Raw genomic sequence first — 16,457 nt, 5'->3', positions numbered from 1 at the left:
ATGTGAGGAGGGGAGTGCGTAGCAGGGATTTAGACAAGTCTGTCAATTTATATTTATTTGGAAGAATTTAAATACATTTATATATTTTCAACTTCATTCCTAAATGACCAGTTACGGGTTACATAACCATGACTAGGTAAAAAAAAATACCTCTCTGTAAGATATCTGACAATACTTACACACACATATCTCAGTTTCCGGGAAGGTTTTGGGATATCGGACTAAAGGATGAAATCAACAATTATTTTGTATCAAAGCTCACTTGCTCCATTTGTGAATTCAAAACGTGACAGACATCCTTAAGCCCTAATCACCAACTCAGTGGTTCTCTGATTGGTTATAAATCCAAGCTCTACTGATCAACTTGAGTATGTTTGAGTCTAGACTGTTGGCACGTTGTTTTATGACTCTCAGAGAAATGTGCATGAAGTTAAGTCCATATCCATTATTCGTTTCTGCTGCATACTGGAAATAATCGTATAGACTAATGGCCTCATCCCTCAAAATTACGACGTCTTAACAACGAGACCAGTTTCTTATGGACAGAAATTAAAACAGAAATTGTTCAACTGAAACAGATCAACATCGCAAACCAAGAGAATATACCTGACGAGATCCGCCACAGAAAAAATGTTGGGTTTAAGGAGGAGGAAGGAGGCCTTTTAGACTCACTAACCAGTCACAGCAATATGACAACACTTTAACATCGCCTAAAGCATTGTCTACATTAAGACAAGATCAGAGAGAAAGTCAGATCATAAAGTTAAAAAGACGGAGTATGAAAGAGCAGTCAAGAAGGCCGAGCGAGAAAGCGGTGAAACACATTTGTGGGCCAATTAGAAAGGCGGCTGCGATGAGACGGACATAACCAAATATGATATGAACATTTGAAGATTGAGTTATCTTAATAAGTTTCTTGTGATGAGAGGTATTTTAAATTCAAAATAAACCGTGGAAAAGCTATTTCTGGAGGGGGAATAAAGATATAGCCAATAGGTGAAACTTGCGTATTCCCCGCCTCCATGTCTGCCTGTCATTCGCAAACACATTCCACACCAATCTGTCAGTCACCCATACTTTCCTCTCCCTCTCTCGCGACGCACACGCTCAATCATATGGTAATTCCGTCACTCCGGCACAGCGTAAGACCAAGGGTAGTTCAAGACAGAATAGAAGCGTTTACCTCGAGCCTGTGTATGTCTGTGAAATTAGTAAATCAAAATAAGTTGAAGTGCAAGGAAATTAAGTGTCACGTCACAGTGTTGTGCGCATCTCCAGTAGAATGACTTGAGAAGATCCAAACTTGCAGAAAATTGTTATCAACCGGGTAAAGCAGGCTCATGGCTTTATCAGAGAGTGAGGAGATCCTTGGTCAGCTCATTCCGCCTCGCCAGCTAGGAGCTGAACTCCAAATTAAGCGCGTGTCACCACAAATATCGGAGTTGGACTATAATATTTTTTTCAGCGCATAATCCTTACAAGTGCGCCAAAGGTCTTGGGTCTCACCATAAAGCCTTATGATGAATCTTGTTTTCTGGGATACGATTTTTCTTCTTACAGGTGAGTTAAACGGCGTAGTAGTACATTGGTGTCACGCGTGGAGAGTTTGTTTGTTGATCGGGTTGTATCTAGCATAAATGTATTTATTAAAGATAGGCCACCGCAATTATTGGGAATCGAGAGATATAACCAACGCACTTTTTTTCATTCGCCTGATGTTGTTTGAAAAAGTAGTTGAAAAATGTGAAGGATAAATGTTTTAGCCTAGGGGAATGTTCTGGGTTCACTGGCACCATTATTTCGAGTGGTCAGTCAACATTCAAAATGCCCATTTAATTAAGCGTCTTCAAGCAATATATTCTATTCAAATCGAGCACAATTTATAGTACAAAAAAGGATAGTCAGAACACTACTCTACTACAGTGAATTGGCACAACTGCAATTATTACCTCTGCCAAGGAGGTTATGTTTTTGGTTCGGTTTGTTTGTCTTTTTGTTCGTTTGTCTGTCAGCAGGATGATGCAAAAACTGCGTAACCAATTTTCATGAAACTTGGTGGAAGGGTGTAGCATAGGCCAAGGAAGAACTCATTCAATTTAGCAGCGGATCCGGATCACCTGGCGGATCGACGAATTATTTGTCACTTTCATTAACATTGCAAGATAGGGCAGTTGGCCTTAGCTGAGGTCTGCTCTCTCCGAATGCCCTTCTAGTCTATTCATGGCTTTGCCACAGAAAGGTCTCTCTCTCTCGTCATTAATAAGTTTAGGTAAGCTTAGGTTAAATTTAGACCCATTGTTGTGGGCAGATCTTTTTATCAAGCCGTCTCAAGAAGGCTATACGCTTTGCCTTGAGAGCCATGCAAAGTAGATTTGGACATAGGAAATACTTTTTATCATTAACCTTTATCAGCAGTTACAAAAAATACAGCTTAATTTAAAATGACGTCTTCCTTGTCTTGAATGTTGTCATTTTGTAGGTTGTCCTTTATGTATTTTTGTAGGTTGTCCTTTATGTATTTGCTGCTTTCCCCCGTCCCCAACAGACCACATTTGACAATTCAACAAACCCGTAGCAGGTGATGAGGAGTTCTCACATAGACCGTCAGTCTCAGGATAGGGCTCATGTCTTGAAATCCAGGTTCTAGAGATAGCACGAAATGTATAGGAAGGTGTTAAGCCCTTATGATGGTTCACAAAAAGTGAAGTTTAAAGAAATAATTTGAATAAGATAAACTGACAAACTAGTAGGTGCACACCCAACCCACCTAAGTATTCAAGAAACTCTGAATACAGAAATGGTTTGAGTTTGGAATTAGTTTCAAGAATCACTGTTATGGTTAAAATGGTAACTGTTCACAATCCTAGATAATGGTATTATATAGATTATTGTGAAGTGATCTTTGAAATATCAGGTGGAATTACATTCTGTGTTATTCTGAGTATTTATTTAATCATGTTACAGTGATATAAACGATTTGATGCTGCATATGCTTGTGCAGACGCTTATGTTCTGTCAGTCTGGGTTCTCCTTGGGTTCCTTGGGACTCAAACCCATGCCTTTGATGTTGTTGTCACCCTGCTTGAATGATGTACTGATATCAGTAAAATGCTCTCCGAAGGCACGCTAGAGACCTTAGAGGTTATACATTCAGAGCCAAAGGGATGAACTGCCAGCTTTGCACATATGCCCTGTGTTGGAGTAATAATGTTGGAGTAATAATGCTAACCAATTCATTTTGAAGGGTCCTTTTTTAGCTATGGACAGCTCCCAGAAAACTCTACTACAGCCTCAACCACACAATCTACTGCCACAACAACGGCAAGTCCAGCCACCAGTACCTTGGCCAGCTCTACCGCCAGCTCTACCGCCAGCTCTACCGCCAGCTCTACCATCAGCTCTACCATCAGCTCCACCAAGGGCTTCTCCACCACAACCCACCACCCGGAGAGAAGTGAGTGCCCATTCCCCAGGCTTGACTGGTGATTGCTGTGCATGAATGCTGCTCATTGTGCGTGTGCGCTGGGTCTATGGCCGTTGTGTTTGTGTCTGCCCTCTGGTAACAGTTGTGGGCTGTTGGCCACTGCAGACCAGACGTTCACTTGCATGCAGTGGGAGAATGACTGAATGCATCTCATTATGAAGCCAATTAAGCCAGAAACGCACACAATTCCGGAATAGAATGGGTTGCCAGTCCATGTTAAGCGGAAATCCATGTGTTCATGGGAAAGGCACTTTTGGATAATGACTTGAGTTAAAGCTTTACTTCATCCTGTGCGTCTGTCTTGGTCAGAATGCGGAAGAGAGTATGACAGGACATCTGTAGGGCATCTGTCTAAGGGACAGAGGGCTTTTACTGCATCTGAAAGCTGGGAACAATACAGGAATACTGGAATTCAAAGCTGGCTATACATCCTCCTGAGCTATTCTCACTCTCTTTCCCTCTCTCTGGAAGTCTTCCTCCGTCTTTTTCACTTTCCTCTCGCTCCCCTTTCCCAGCTGTCATTTTTTGAAATGTGTACTCGGTCAAAATGTGGAAACCTATTCTTACAGACTGGGTTCAGGCTGACACGGAGGTATTTATAGCATTTCTTTGTTGGATTGCCTGGTTGGAGACTCTTCAATAATCTGGAGAATAGTCAGAGGAGGATGAGAGAAACGGGGGGAAAAGAAGCCTGAAAGAATAAGCATCCACCTCTTTAAATTATTGCAGACCCTTTGAATACTTAGTTTGACATAAAACATCACACAAGGAGACCGTGGGTCTTACCCGCTCAGTAACAATCCCTTATAAAAAAAAAATTGTGCAGTTCTGAGCATTTGCATGTCTACAGAGCATGTATGCTGTTGCCTCTAGCCTCTCTTGACCTGTTTTCCAAGGTCTTTGTTAAATGATAACACAGGGCCAATAATGACAGTAATGTAGTACATCCATGATGCCCGTAGTGTTTTTTGTTACACTATAATGTATCTTGGCACAGTTTTTAGTTATGGATCGGTTTTGTTGAAACAGTGTTTTTCATCACTTTATAGTTGTTTTTTTTCCACAGTCTGGCTGCAGGCAGCTTCAATATTGAGTTTGCCGTTCAGTGTCAGATTGTAAGGAGTCAGGGGTGTCATCCGGGAGGAATATCTTGAATGTCTTCCAAAAAACTCATTTTAGGAAATGGGAAACTTGCCATGTCGTATAGATGGTGTTTTTTTTTTGACAGAAACTGTTGCAAGCCCTTCTTTCTGGTCAGGTTTATTAAATAAATCAGTTTTTCCTGGATGTTGGCCTTTTTGGAATGGCTAGTTGATCAGCTATGGGTCAAATAATAGTTTAAACATCTGTTGGGAAGAGAGGATAATGTTTTACAAAGCTTGTAGGTACTATTTTGATGTGTATTTTCTAATATGTTCCCAGTGCTATGTGTGCAAGTCTAATGGAGGCCAGTGGGTCAGTGCTTCTCTGTTCCCAGCTATACAGCTTCTTCTAGGCTACTGTGCTATTGTCTGTTTTTAATCTGAGAGAGATTCATTTTTTTTACAATCCCTCAAAATATATGGACTCTATTTTTTTTTCATTAGACATAACTATTTCAACTTATAGCTGAAGTATTTTAGCATCAATGGTCAGTATAGATTAGAATATTATTTTAGTAGAACTGGTTTATTATACTTTTGAAATGTAATGGAACTTGTGAAAGCTAATACTAACATACTAATAGTTACAATTTTCAAAGATGTTCGATTGGCAAAACAAAAGACTATGCAAAACTAATTGACTTATTTCTGTAACTGTAAGGTGTAATCGGATCAGAGAAGCCCTGTGTGAAAATGGAACAGAGGCTGCATAAGGCCAGGGCTGATTGTGTGTGTAATGCTTTGCTTTTGACATGTATATCTGTGTGCCTTTACCTCTGCCAGAGTTTGTAGCAGCGGCGGTTCACTCACACTTTGATGACTGTCCTGACTCTCATAATCAGTTTTGTTTCCACGGCACCTGCCGCTTCTTGATCCTGGAGGAGACTGCAGCGTGCATGTGAGTTCACATTCTCTGATCCTCCCACAAACAGATGTCAAGCACCGCACCTAAATTAAATCAAACTTCTATTCTCTCATTGGCTTTGGCTAAAATACAGTGGATTCCTTTTGTCTGTCTTACTCATTTTCCTGAGAGAGCATTTCATTTAGAACAGACGTGATGACATGTTAATGTTTGAAGTAGCAGATAAGCTTAATTGGATCATTTAAAAATCATGCCAGCATTTTCAAATTTGATGAAGAGTGCATTACTTGAAGATGACTTTCTATCTGTGAAATCCACTGGCTAATTAGAATTGCTGGCTTCGCAGAAGTGTGTAGCCTTGTCAGCTTCTGTCTTTGGTTGACTGGAAACACTGATATGATGGACAAGTGAAAGATCATTAGGGGACACTGATGCAGGAGATTGGTTGACTTTGTGGAGACTGGCAAGAGAACAATGGAGCACAATGGCTCTTCTTGCCTGCACAGCAGATCTGCTGTCATAGATATTAACTGGTCTTCATGTATCTAGACCTCAGTCTACAATATCAGCATTGCCATCCTGTCTTTTATTTTGCACCCTTTCCTGGGTTTGCTACCGTTAACCCTTTGAATCTTGCACATCCATAGGGAATCACAAACTCTCTCCCTCTTTTTCTCTCCCTCCTCTGTTCCTCCATCCTCCAAAACTCCCACACACTGCCAGATGCCACCAGGGTTTTGTGGGGATGCGCTGTGAGCATGCTGACCTGCTGGCTGTGGTCGCCACCAACCATGGCCAGCACACCGTGGCCACCATGCTGGTTCTCTGTGTGGTTGGCTCCGTGTTGCTCATGCTACTCTTCACCCTCCTCAAGTGAGTATCCACATCCTCAGCCTCATCCTCTGTCTCTCCTCAGTTCTTCTGAACTCCTAGTCATGCACAGCCTGAACTGTAGAACAGTTTTCCCTGGGGTGGCTGTTTACAGGAGGGCCGCCCAACCATCCCTCTGCAGATCTACCCACTCGAAGAATTTAGTCTCAACTCTAATCGAACACACCTGGCTCTAATAGTCAGACTCTCCTAAAGGGCGTCATTAGCGGAACAAAGTCTATTTCAAGGCACTAACAGCAGTTGGCATGGGTAGCTCAGCCGGAGGAGATTTTGGCAGCTCTGGTTTAAAGTGTAATTTCTTTCAAATACTGTAAGTATATCTTTGATGCTGGTTTTCATAAGCACATAAACCACTGTATCTTGCCTTCAAAGAGGGGATGGAAATGTCAGAAGCCAATTGTTGTCTCATTACTGATTGTGATATTAAGGTTATATAAATGGTGCAGGTTTTTGTACAAATGTTTGTATGTGAGGAATGGAGGATTCCTGTTTAATATTTATGCTACTGGACCAAAATGTTTCCGTGGCTTTTTTTTGTTTTATTTAAAATTACAAACTCATATTTAGTGATTATGGATAGAGATAAAGAGCTCATTGACTTCTGTGATTGATTCTGGTTTAGTGTTTTGGATTAGATTTAATCTGGGTATTTCAAACAGTACTTTGAAAGTGCTTTAAAGGAGTAACTGCATGTCATTAAATATTAACCTGCTGTAAAGGCTCTAGAAAGCTTAGAGCCTCTACTTTCACAAAAATCAATTCCAAGTTATTCATTTAATATTCCAACGTTTATTGAGTTGTGCCCCTTAAAAATGACATCAGATGCAAGTCTTTGTCCCACTTCATTCATCTGTATTCCTCAATTCCTCAAATATGCGTATGGAAAATAATAATTGTGAAATATAATTTAAAAATAATATTTGTCACTACCCTATTCCGACTTCAATAACTTTTGATTAGGATGAGTTCCAATTTCTTTCAGGTGGTGACATGTGGGACTTGAATGAGGTGTCTGAAAACCCAATAACACAATGTGAACGCAATGTGCACGCAAATTTTTTTTTTACTGTGTATGCGTGGGACATTGATGAAGTGATTTGAACCTGACTACAAAAGAATGTCCATTTAATGTTGCACCAAACAGTATGGAATTGTGTCTGTTCAGTTAAGGCTTTGAGGGCAAGACTTTGAGGGCAAGAGATGAGATGAGATGCTAAAGTTACATCTGAAGCAGGAGAGACTAATGCGTGCTAATCACATTTTAAACAACTTTCTCAGAATAAACCACACACTCACCCATTTAAATGTTGGCTAGCGTTACCGTTTTTTGCCCCACAGACTAGGCTTGTAATAGGTAACATTAAATATAAGATCTTTAGCTTTCTAGCATCAGCATCAAAGTAATACAGTATATGAACTTAGGCTTTTCAGCATCAGCTATCTAAACTAAAGCACTTCTCTCCTGGTATACATGCACTATGATAGTGTTCCGGTATTTTTAGTTTGAGTTTCAATTGTTGCCTAACCTTCATATAGTCACCATGGCGGGGGCGCAATCAAAACAAACCACAGGGATTGTGGTGCCCCATCCTTTCTCCTTCATGTTATTATTTAGATTAAGTAAAAAGTGTATAGACTGTATTTGTTTAATGGTGTAGTAGTCTGAAAAGTACATTATTATCTATTTCAATGTATTTTTATGAGTTTACTATTTGGTGCCGCATACTCCACTTGAGTCCCTATACAGAGTGTGCCCTGTGTGTAAGTAGCAGCGGCACTACCCTTTCACCTGGGTTCATGACCGGTGACTTAGCCAGTGCACTTCTCTCTCTCTCTCTCTCTCTCTCTCTCTCTCTCTCTCTCTCTCTCTCTCTCTCTCTCTCTCTCTCTCTCTCTCTCTCTCTCTCTTTTTCTCTCTCTCTGGTGTAGTTGCTGGTGGAGGCGTGGAGGCTGTGAGAGAGGCCGGCTGCTGACCTGCTTCTCTGAGAAGCCCAGCAGTATACTGAAGACCAGGACCTCCTTCTGCCACTCGGAAACCGGTACTGTACTCACTGTCACGTACTTTCAACCTTTGGCCCGACTTTAGTTTGTTTTTCCCTTTGTAAGCACATTGTCATTTTTGTCGTGTTTGTCGTGGGGAGCTTAATTATACATGACGATGGGGGATCTGGGTTTTGTCACTCAACGTTGAGCTGGAATGGGAGGTGAGATGTGTAAATGGCCTACTGTGCTCTTTTTGCTGAAGCGTTCACGTTCACCTGGTGGCCCATCTGTCTTTTGTCCCCTCTGTGAGGACGGCACAAAGACAAACTCAACTTTGAGTTGCCTTCAGTATAAACCATCGATGTATAGTTCTGTTTTGCCGTGCTCGTCCTAGACATCTGTTATTAAATTCCCGAGTGCTCTCATGGTCCCTGTTCTCTGTGAAAAACTGATTTTGGGTGGGATACTCCATATAATAGCAGAGAGCTTTAATGGCTTTCACAAATCATTAAAACAAATCCATGTCTATAGGCCATTGTTTAAAAGTGGACCAGAGTTGTACAGAGCTTGAGGGCTTGTCAGTTCTGCTTTATGCCAACCTTGCAGGTTTGATTGAGAGCCAATTGAGCAGTGTGGGGATTTGGACCAAAACATACAAATGATCATACCATCATTTGCCCTCTTGTAAGGCTCTGGCTAACCACATAAATATATGCAATTAGAATTGGAATTGTAGGAATCTTGGATAGTCAGGATGTCTAATTATCATGTTCCTAAGGTTGCTGTGTTTGTTGGGTAAGGCTTTCTTTATTGAATTAAATTTGGCAGCTAAAAACTTCACCTCGTTTTTCTGGCATAGGCATATGTGAGAGAGTTACAGGATATATGGAAGTCATTGTTGCCATAGCATAGAGTCAGTCCCATGGTATTGTCTTTGTTTTTCCCCCCATCATGCTTTAAATCACCTTTTTTTTCATTCCTTTCTCTGCATGTCTTTCCAGGCCATGTTCCCTATGCACGAGGTATCATCTTGTGAAGTCATATAAATGTACATTATTCACTGACACTTAGCAAATCATTTTAAGGGGCTTAGACCTTCTGTCCTCTCAAAGAAGGGAAAAAAACTAAATTAGACTAAATCTGTGGTCACTAGGATTGGGGACAGATGGGGATTCACTCAATGCTAAACAGTCTTACATGAGGTATTCAGAACAAGACAATAGCCCCTTATACATGCGTCAATGTAAAGCTGTTACATCGCGTCTGCACCGATAGAAACTCGCAAACGTGTTACAATTGCCTCATGTATAAGGGGTCTAGATGTGAACTGTTCGTTTTTCCGCCGATCGTCTGAGCCTTTCGAGGGAGGTGGTTTACCATGATCGTTCGGCTCAGAAAAGGGCGTGTCAAATCAGGCCGATGTGTCATGGGGAGTCGGTGCGTGACTGGGGGGAGACGGTGACAGGAGGCTAGAAAGTTTGAGGCTAGAAAGTTCTTGCCTGTTCTTGAAAGGAGACTGATCCAATAGGCTAGTAGGCCTATTTTTTATCAGTAATAAAACGCAATTTGGTACACCATTTTAATATGGTAATATAGCCTACTGTTTTTTGCAAAATGAAAGAAAGCATATTTAGGAAACGCCACTCGAGCCTATTAATTCCGAAATTTCACCACATTGTAGGCTATATACTGTAACAACCCCAACACTTGCCTGCTTCCCTTGCAAATCAAAGTTTTCCGACTATTTTCTTACATTTTTTCTTAGCTGTTGATGTTACTGAGCTAGAAGTTTAAGTTGTTCTGAACATATCGCGCTGCCAATGCCCAATGTCACTTCTGAGTCAAATCACTCCATCATCTCTTTGAAATTCCTTATTCCACGAGTGGTAGGCTACAATGACTGGCTGTTTTCAAATATAACTAATAGCCTAACGAAACAAAGATTTTCCTCTGCTGATCCCGCGTCTATATGGAAGTTTGTAGAGAGAATGCAGGGGAGTAAAATGCTCCGCAAAATGCTCCGCTGCCGGGGTTAATTCCCTTTCCTTTACGTCTACTGCTGTCTAGTAAATACATACAGACAGCCGGAAAAGTTAATAAACGGAATGAAATAGCTACACATTACACACGCTATGCTTTAATAAAACCCACATTACTCACATAGGCCTACTGGTTAACACTAGTGTTTGTTACAGCACATAAACGTTTGTCGCTACATCCAAACTGCATCACTGTTGTCTCTCCCTGTATCTGCTCCAGCCGCACCATTTTACTTGCAATGTGAATCATTTAATTTAAATATGCTTATTGCCATTTGTTGCACCTTAATCATTTTCTACAAACATGATATGCTATGTATGGTGTAGTAGACTGAGACTCTATTCACTACTGCACAAAAACTAGACACGTTTGCAAAACTAGACGTTTGCAATGAAGTAGGTAAAACAACTTTCGCCAATATCTCCGTAAGGGAGATGGGTTGTGTGCTCAAATTTCCTGGGATCAAAGAAGACGTTAGTATTCATGTGCAAACTAAAAATCACGTCTCAGGATTGCTGCGCATGCAAGTTATTTCGGGTGTCTCAACTGTAACTAATAGCCTACCACTGTCATATAATTATGAGTTCAGTAAAAGACGGAGCAAACACAGTTTTCTACCGTTGTTGAAACATCCACGCGTAGACTCGTTTTCTTTCCATCTGAGAGTGGTTATTCAAAGAAAATATTAAGAACTATATGCTGATAGAAAGAAGGGAACTTTAAGCCACTACACTGCCTGTGCACGATGCGGATCCACGTTGATGTTGTTAGTAAACAAACCAGGTGGGAGCACATCTCCGTGGTCTTTGCGCATGCCCGAGGCAATGTAAACGCTTTACATTTTGCACATGTAAACACGTAACGACAAGAGCCGTTTCCCTTGAAAATGTTCACACCTACACGCGAATACCATACAATAAACTGTTCTGATCACATTGGCACATGTATTAGGGCCTAATGTAGGCAAAATTACAGTTGTTAGATAAATACAGTGAAACATTATTGACCAAAGAATTTTTGTAATGATGGACTAATGCCAATATAATACAGTAGAGCACAAACACAGCTAGGTCGGGGAAAAAAATGTAGAGCTTCTTAGAGCATCAAGAAAGTGTAGTTCTGTCTGTTTCCTCTTATTTATTAGATAACTCATTTGGTGGGCACCTACAATCAAGTATATGATGGCTGATTTGATTATTCAAAGCCTAGATTAAGCCCAGAAAAGCATTGATAATTTTCTTGTCTTGTCACAGAAAGTGGATTCACATAGAGTTCATGCACATGCTGTTGCAGTTGGTTGCTGTTAGAAACAGACTCTGGACATAGCACTGTTTGTTTGAATATGCTTCTTTGTTTTTTAACAGTGGTTTGAAAGCTGAATCTGCAGTGTGCCTCAGATGCCCGTCCCTTGCCCATACATCACCCTCTCTCCCAGCCCCTTGCCTATTGTGTGGAATTACTTGGACTCAACCACAGACGGGCAGACCACTCCGTGTGATGGATTTAGAGATGGATGCAGTTATTTCCTCAGTGGTCTACGGATTGGGACACTAAACAAACCTGTTATGATAGTGGATGATGGAAGGACCCTGTGTCTCTCTTCCATGTCAAAAATCTCCCTGAAGTTATTGAGATCACAGACAAAGACCAACGAGGGAACGAGGGTGTGAAACAAGACTGAATGAAGATTAACCACACCACAAGATACAAGCTTGTAAGCAAGTATTCAAGTTCTGTGGACTTCTGGCAAAGAATTAGCACACCACTATAAACCCAACCTGAACAGTAACTTAACCCTCTGATAGTGTTAGGATCTTAAGAATGAACATTATTAATTAGGAATGTGACTTTTAATTGCACATATGGTACTTGACCTCAAAAACACTCCAGGGTTGTCCTCCATTTTTGTCTTTTAAATATATCACTTTTTAAAACAACTGGTCACGTACAGAAAACAACAAGCACGGTTGTATTTTAGCCCTGAGTTACATGGTGTAAGACACTGACAGAGGAGCCAATCCTCCTAACTAAATTCTTTTGTTTTTAGCATTTAATCATGAGGGGTTTACACATTTATTCCACAAGTGGACAAAAATGGGGCATGAATTTAAGACTTGTGTGTTGATTATCATTAGCAGAGCCATAACGCACGGACAATGACAAAAAGGACAATGACCACTTCATGGAAAAATCGAATGCACGGTACTTTGAAAGCTACTTTCGACTGCATATTTCCCTCCTGAGACTGCTAACTGGTTGTTAAGTATGCTTTGGAGAGGAGAGTTGTATTGCTAAAACATTTATCCACTGTAGTACCATTTATTGTCTTGCTATTTCATAATTAGACCAACCTATTTTTTAATCTTTGCACTTTAAGTACGTACAGCCTTCAAAACATATTTTACATGGCTCAAAGACATGATGTGTTCCAGTTCTTATCCTGGCATTTCTTGAAGTAAGTGTGCAAACAGCTAGGGGCTTCTGCAATGTTTATATGAAATAAGTGTCACCACATTTTCGATCACATTTGATCACATAGAGCACTTGTGAATATTTTCACATATATTAGCGGATAAAATAATCTGTAGCCAAAAAGACAGGATTTTTCACTTGCCTAGAATCAACCAAGATCACTCTAGGGCTAAAAGTTACCTGTACTGACTTCAATAACAGAGGTTCAACAAAAACCTTGATGTCCTTCAAGTCTAGTTAAAATATTTTCCATTATTTACTTCAAATGAAACCTTTCTCTAGAAATTGTATGCACATTTGACCATAATGCCCCTTTTATTGGAAACTGTTAAATTATATGAATCAACTTTTCTAATCTAATCTGTTTAACTAGATGAAGTACCACTAACAAATAGTTGGTTTGATCCTGCATATGTGGAAAATCCTAGCTAAGAGGTTATGTCACTGTAAAAACCCACTCCAAAGCCTTCTGTTGATCAGCAGAATGCAGCACGTTTTCAAGAAATATATTTCACCTTCACATTTAAGATGCACCAACACAAGAACCACACAAGAGCACACTAGCACCATAGCACAACATGTTTTAAACAAAGCTACCATGCTAACTTATATTCTTAAGGAATGTCATGGGTTCTGCAGAGGTCATGCAGGGACCAGCACTGTTTGTAAATCCTCTCAGTGTCACCTCTGGAGCCTGGGGGAGGTGTGTACTTCTCTAGCGTTGATGATAAAAAAAAAAAGGTTTTATCTGCTTGATAAAATGGCATTCCTGTATTTGAAGGTGATGCCTAATGAGTGATGAACAGGATAATGTGTTCTGTGTCAGAAGTATTTGTTTTGTCTTGCCTTTACAAGCAGTTTAGTGTACAGTGTAGAAGACAGCAGGGCAAAAGAAAAAAAGAGTTTCCCTCTGTCCCTATAGACTTCTGTGGGTAGGATAAGACCTGAGAGCGTAAGATGTCCTGCCAAGTGTTTGTTCACAAGAATGTACTGATTTTGTCAATGTCCAAATGGCTTAAGAAAAAAGAATACCATCTAGAGAAAAACAATTGAGTCCTGTGAAATACCTCAAATGTCTGCAAACATAGATTATGTGGCTAAACGTATTTGAGATGGTTACATTTTGTTTATTGTTTATTGTGGTTTGGTTTATAATAGTATGGTTTATTTATTGAAGTTGTTTGATATTATTATTTCAGCTTTGCTTCTTATGTGACTCCATGTGAAGCAGTGCTGCAGTGTGAGTCTGCAAGACCAATGATGATTAATGCTTAAAGGCTGTACACAATCTCTGTGTTGGGGGGATAGGGAAGTGATTTATTCTGCTGTTCCCCTGAAATGCCAGAACCCTGAAAAGAGAGAAGACAATTTATATAATTTACTGCAGTTCAGAAAATGATTTGTGTCTGTCAGTTATGGAATCAGTTTAACCTAAGGGTGTTGTGTGGTATAATTTAAAGATCTTCCTTGACTGATGAATGATAATGGGTTGAGTTGAGATGATGGCTGCATAGCATAAGTCTTGGCAAGTCCTGTCATTTAAATTGAGCCACAAACACCATTCATATGTTTCATCAAGGCTGAAGCCTTTCTGTAATGATCCTTCAGTTTTGTGTCCTCTGGTCTACATTTGACATTTGTGTCAGTTTAAGCTCTCAAAATGTACCTTGATAATCAGTTGAGAGTTCAAAGGCAATATGTAACTGTATGCAAACTGTTTCTTCTCTCCATTTATGTGTATAAAGCCCTTTGTTAGCTGAGAGATATTATGGCATATTGTAAATTAAGTAGGTGACATCCATGGTCAACCTTACCTCTGTACACAGCAGGTATACCTTTGTATGATGCCTATGAAGTAGCCATTTTGGATTGTGGATAGGAACCCCATTTTGACAGTGACCATCCCAATGAACAATGGTGTTGTCATAAGAGTAGTACGTTTGCTTGTGTTATGAACAATGGGTATTGTACGTCAACTGCATATCGTCATGTGTGTGACTTATTTCTGTTTGTATGCTACTTTTTTCAATGAAGACTGAAAGCTGATGTTTGTCTGATGTGTCTTTCTGTCTTAATTTTGTATTATTCTGCCCACTCTCAACACATTTTTTCATGCTAGTGACAGCCCTGAATGGAGAGTTTTCTTCCCCATCGCATGCCAAGCCTTTCCCTTTTTGACATTGTCCTTCCATTTTTTTCTTCCTTTGCTTTCAAGTGGCATCCATTTATTTCCTCCATCTTCTGAATAGTTCAAGAGAACGAAATAGAAATGTAAACATAAAAACTCCCTAAAAAACCTCAGGCACAATTGGACAAAGAGCCCTCTTCCCAGAGTGCTCATTTTGCTGAGGGTAAGGTTTCTCCTATTTCCTGCTATTTACTGAATTTGCCAGTTGTGTGTTTTGCTCTCCAGACCCTTTTGTGTGCAGAGAAAAAGCTCTGTGAGGAGCGTCCGAGAAATGGAGTGCCCGGCATTAGCCCACGAGAGGCACTGGAACATGCACTGGAACATGCATGGAGTATGTCAGAGCGAGCGTGCAAGGACCTCCTTTTTCATTTTTTTTGTGTTCTTCTCTGGAGACCAGATCTCTCTTCACAGGCCACAGCTATCTCGTGCAACACCCCTAGCATCTCTCTCTCACCCCCTCATATGTCCATGAGTTGTGGTTGCCAATCCTATTATGTGGAAATTGGATTGGTGTGGAGCTTTTTAGAGTCGACTGGCTAAGCTACCAAAGCCCTGCCTGCTTTAAAGATCTCTGCTGGGGGACTAGCCGTAGATACACAGACAGCTTAGAAAGAGAGGGAGGTTGGGAGGGAGGGGTGGGAAGGACTCCAGTTGTAACGTAACCCATGGTGTATTTCCCTGTACCACATGGGTTGTGCTGTCTGGCTGTTGTTTCCACTCTTTTTATTTATCGCTGTCTCTTGTCCCTTCAGATGCTTGGCCATCTATCTAATTTCCCTTCTGATCTCCACCCAAGCTTTCTCTGTCTGTATCTGTCTCTGAGCAGATGGGAAGGAAAAGGTCTTCGGGTATTAGACCTAAAAGTGTTCCTTGCCCATACATCAGAGTGGATACTCAGACTACGTAGGACGGAATTACCAAACTAAATTACAGAATACAAGGTTAATGAAGTCAGGCTACCAAATATATAGCAGCAAAGCAGATAACATCTATACACTGCAGGAAAACATTGTCTAACAATTGTTTGACATGTGTTACATGTATGCGTGTAACATGGGTTGGGTTCACTTAACATGTTGCGCGCAAAAAGTGAAGGAGAGTAAAAGGCGCACAATAACTTGCTATTTTAGTACACTAGATTAAGTACTCTAGATGTACTGATTACAACTGTGACTGAAGATATTCAACGTGCTTATGTTTTGTTTAAATGACATATTTCATCACTTTCAACTAAATCTTTCACCTAAATGTATTGCTCATATTTCAAACGAAAATGTAGCTAATGCCATCAATTAATCTAAATTGCTTTTCAGTATTAAAGGTGCAGTTCATGATTGTAATTCAATACACTTTTGGTCGAATTAAGTGACCCTTCCTTTAAAGTCAGCCCAA

At 40.4% G+C, this 16,457-nt stretch overlaps 1 protein-coding gene across 1 annotated transcript; it reads left to right on the top strand.

Moving 5' to 3' along the window:
• Nucleotides 1-5,378: 5,378 nt before the first annotated feature.
• Nucleotides 5,379-15,920, top strand: tgfa (transforming growth factor, alpha; the record flags this gene model as incomplete). The annotated part of the gene is made up of 5 exons (XM_080846085.1): nt 5,379-5,524; nt 6,215-6,364; nt 8,312-8,421; nt 15,307-15,396; nt 15,892-15,920. 5 exons carry the CDS (start codon nt 5,379-5,381, stop codon nt 15,918-15,920), a joined length of 525 nt encoding a protein of 174 aa, XP_080702211.1.
• Between the last annotated feature and the right edge of the window lie 537 nt (nt 15,921-16,457).

The sequence above is a fragment of the Sprattus sprattus genome, assembly GCF_963457725.1.
Source record: "Sprattus sprattus genome assembly, chromosome: 10".
NCBI classification, from domain to species: Eukaryota; Metazoa; Chordata; class Actinopteri; order Clupeiformes; family Clupeidae; genus Sprattus; species Sprattus sprattus.
The sequence above is the reverse complement of the archived record's forward strand: the minus strand, read 5'-3'. Positions and strand labels throughout refer to the sequence as shown.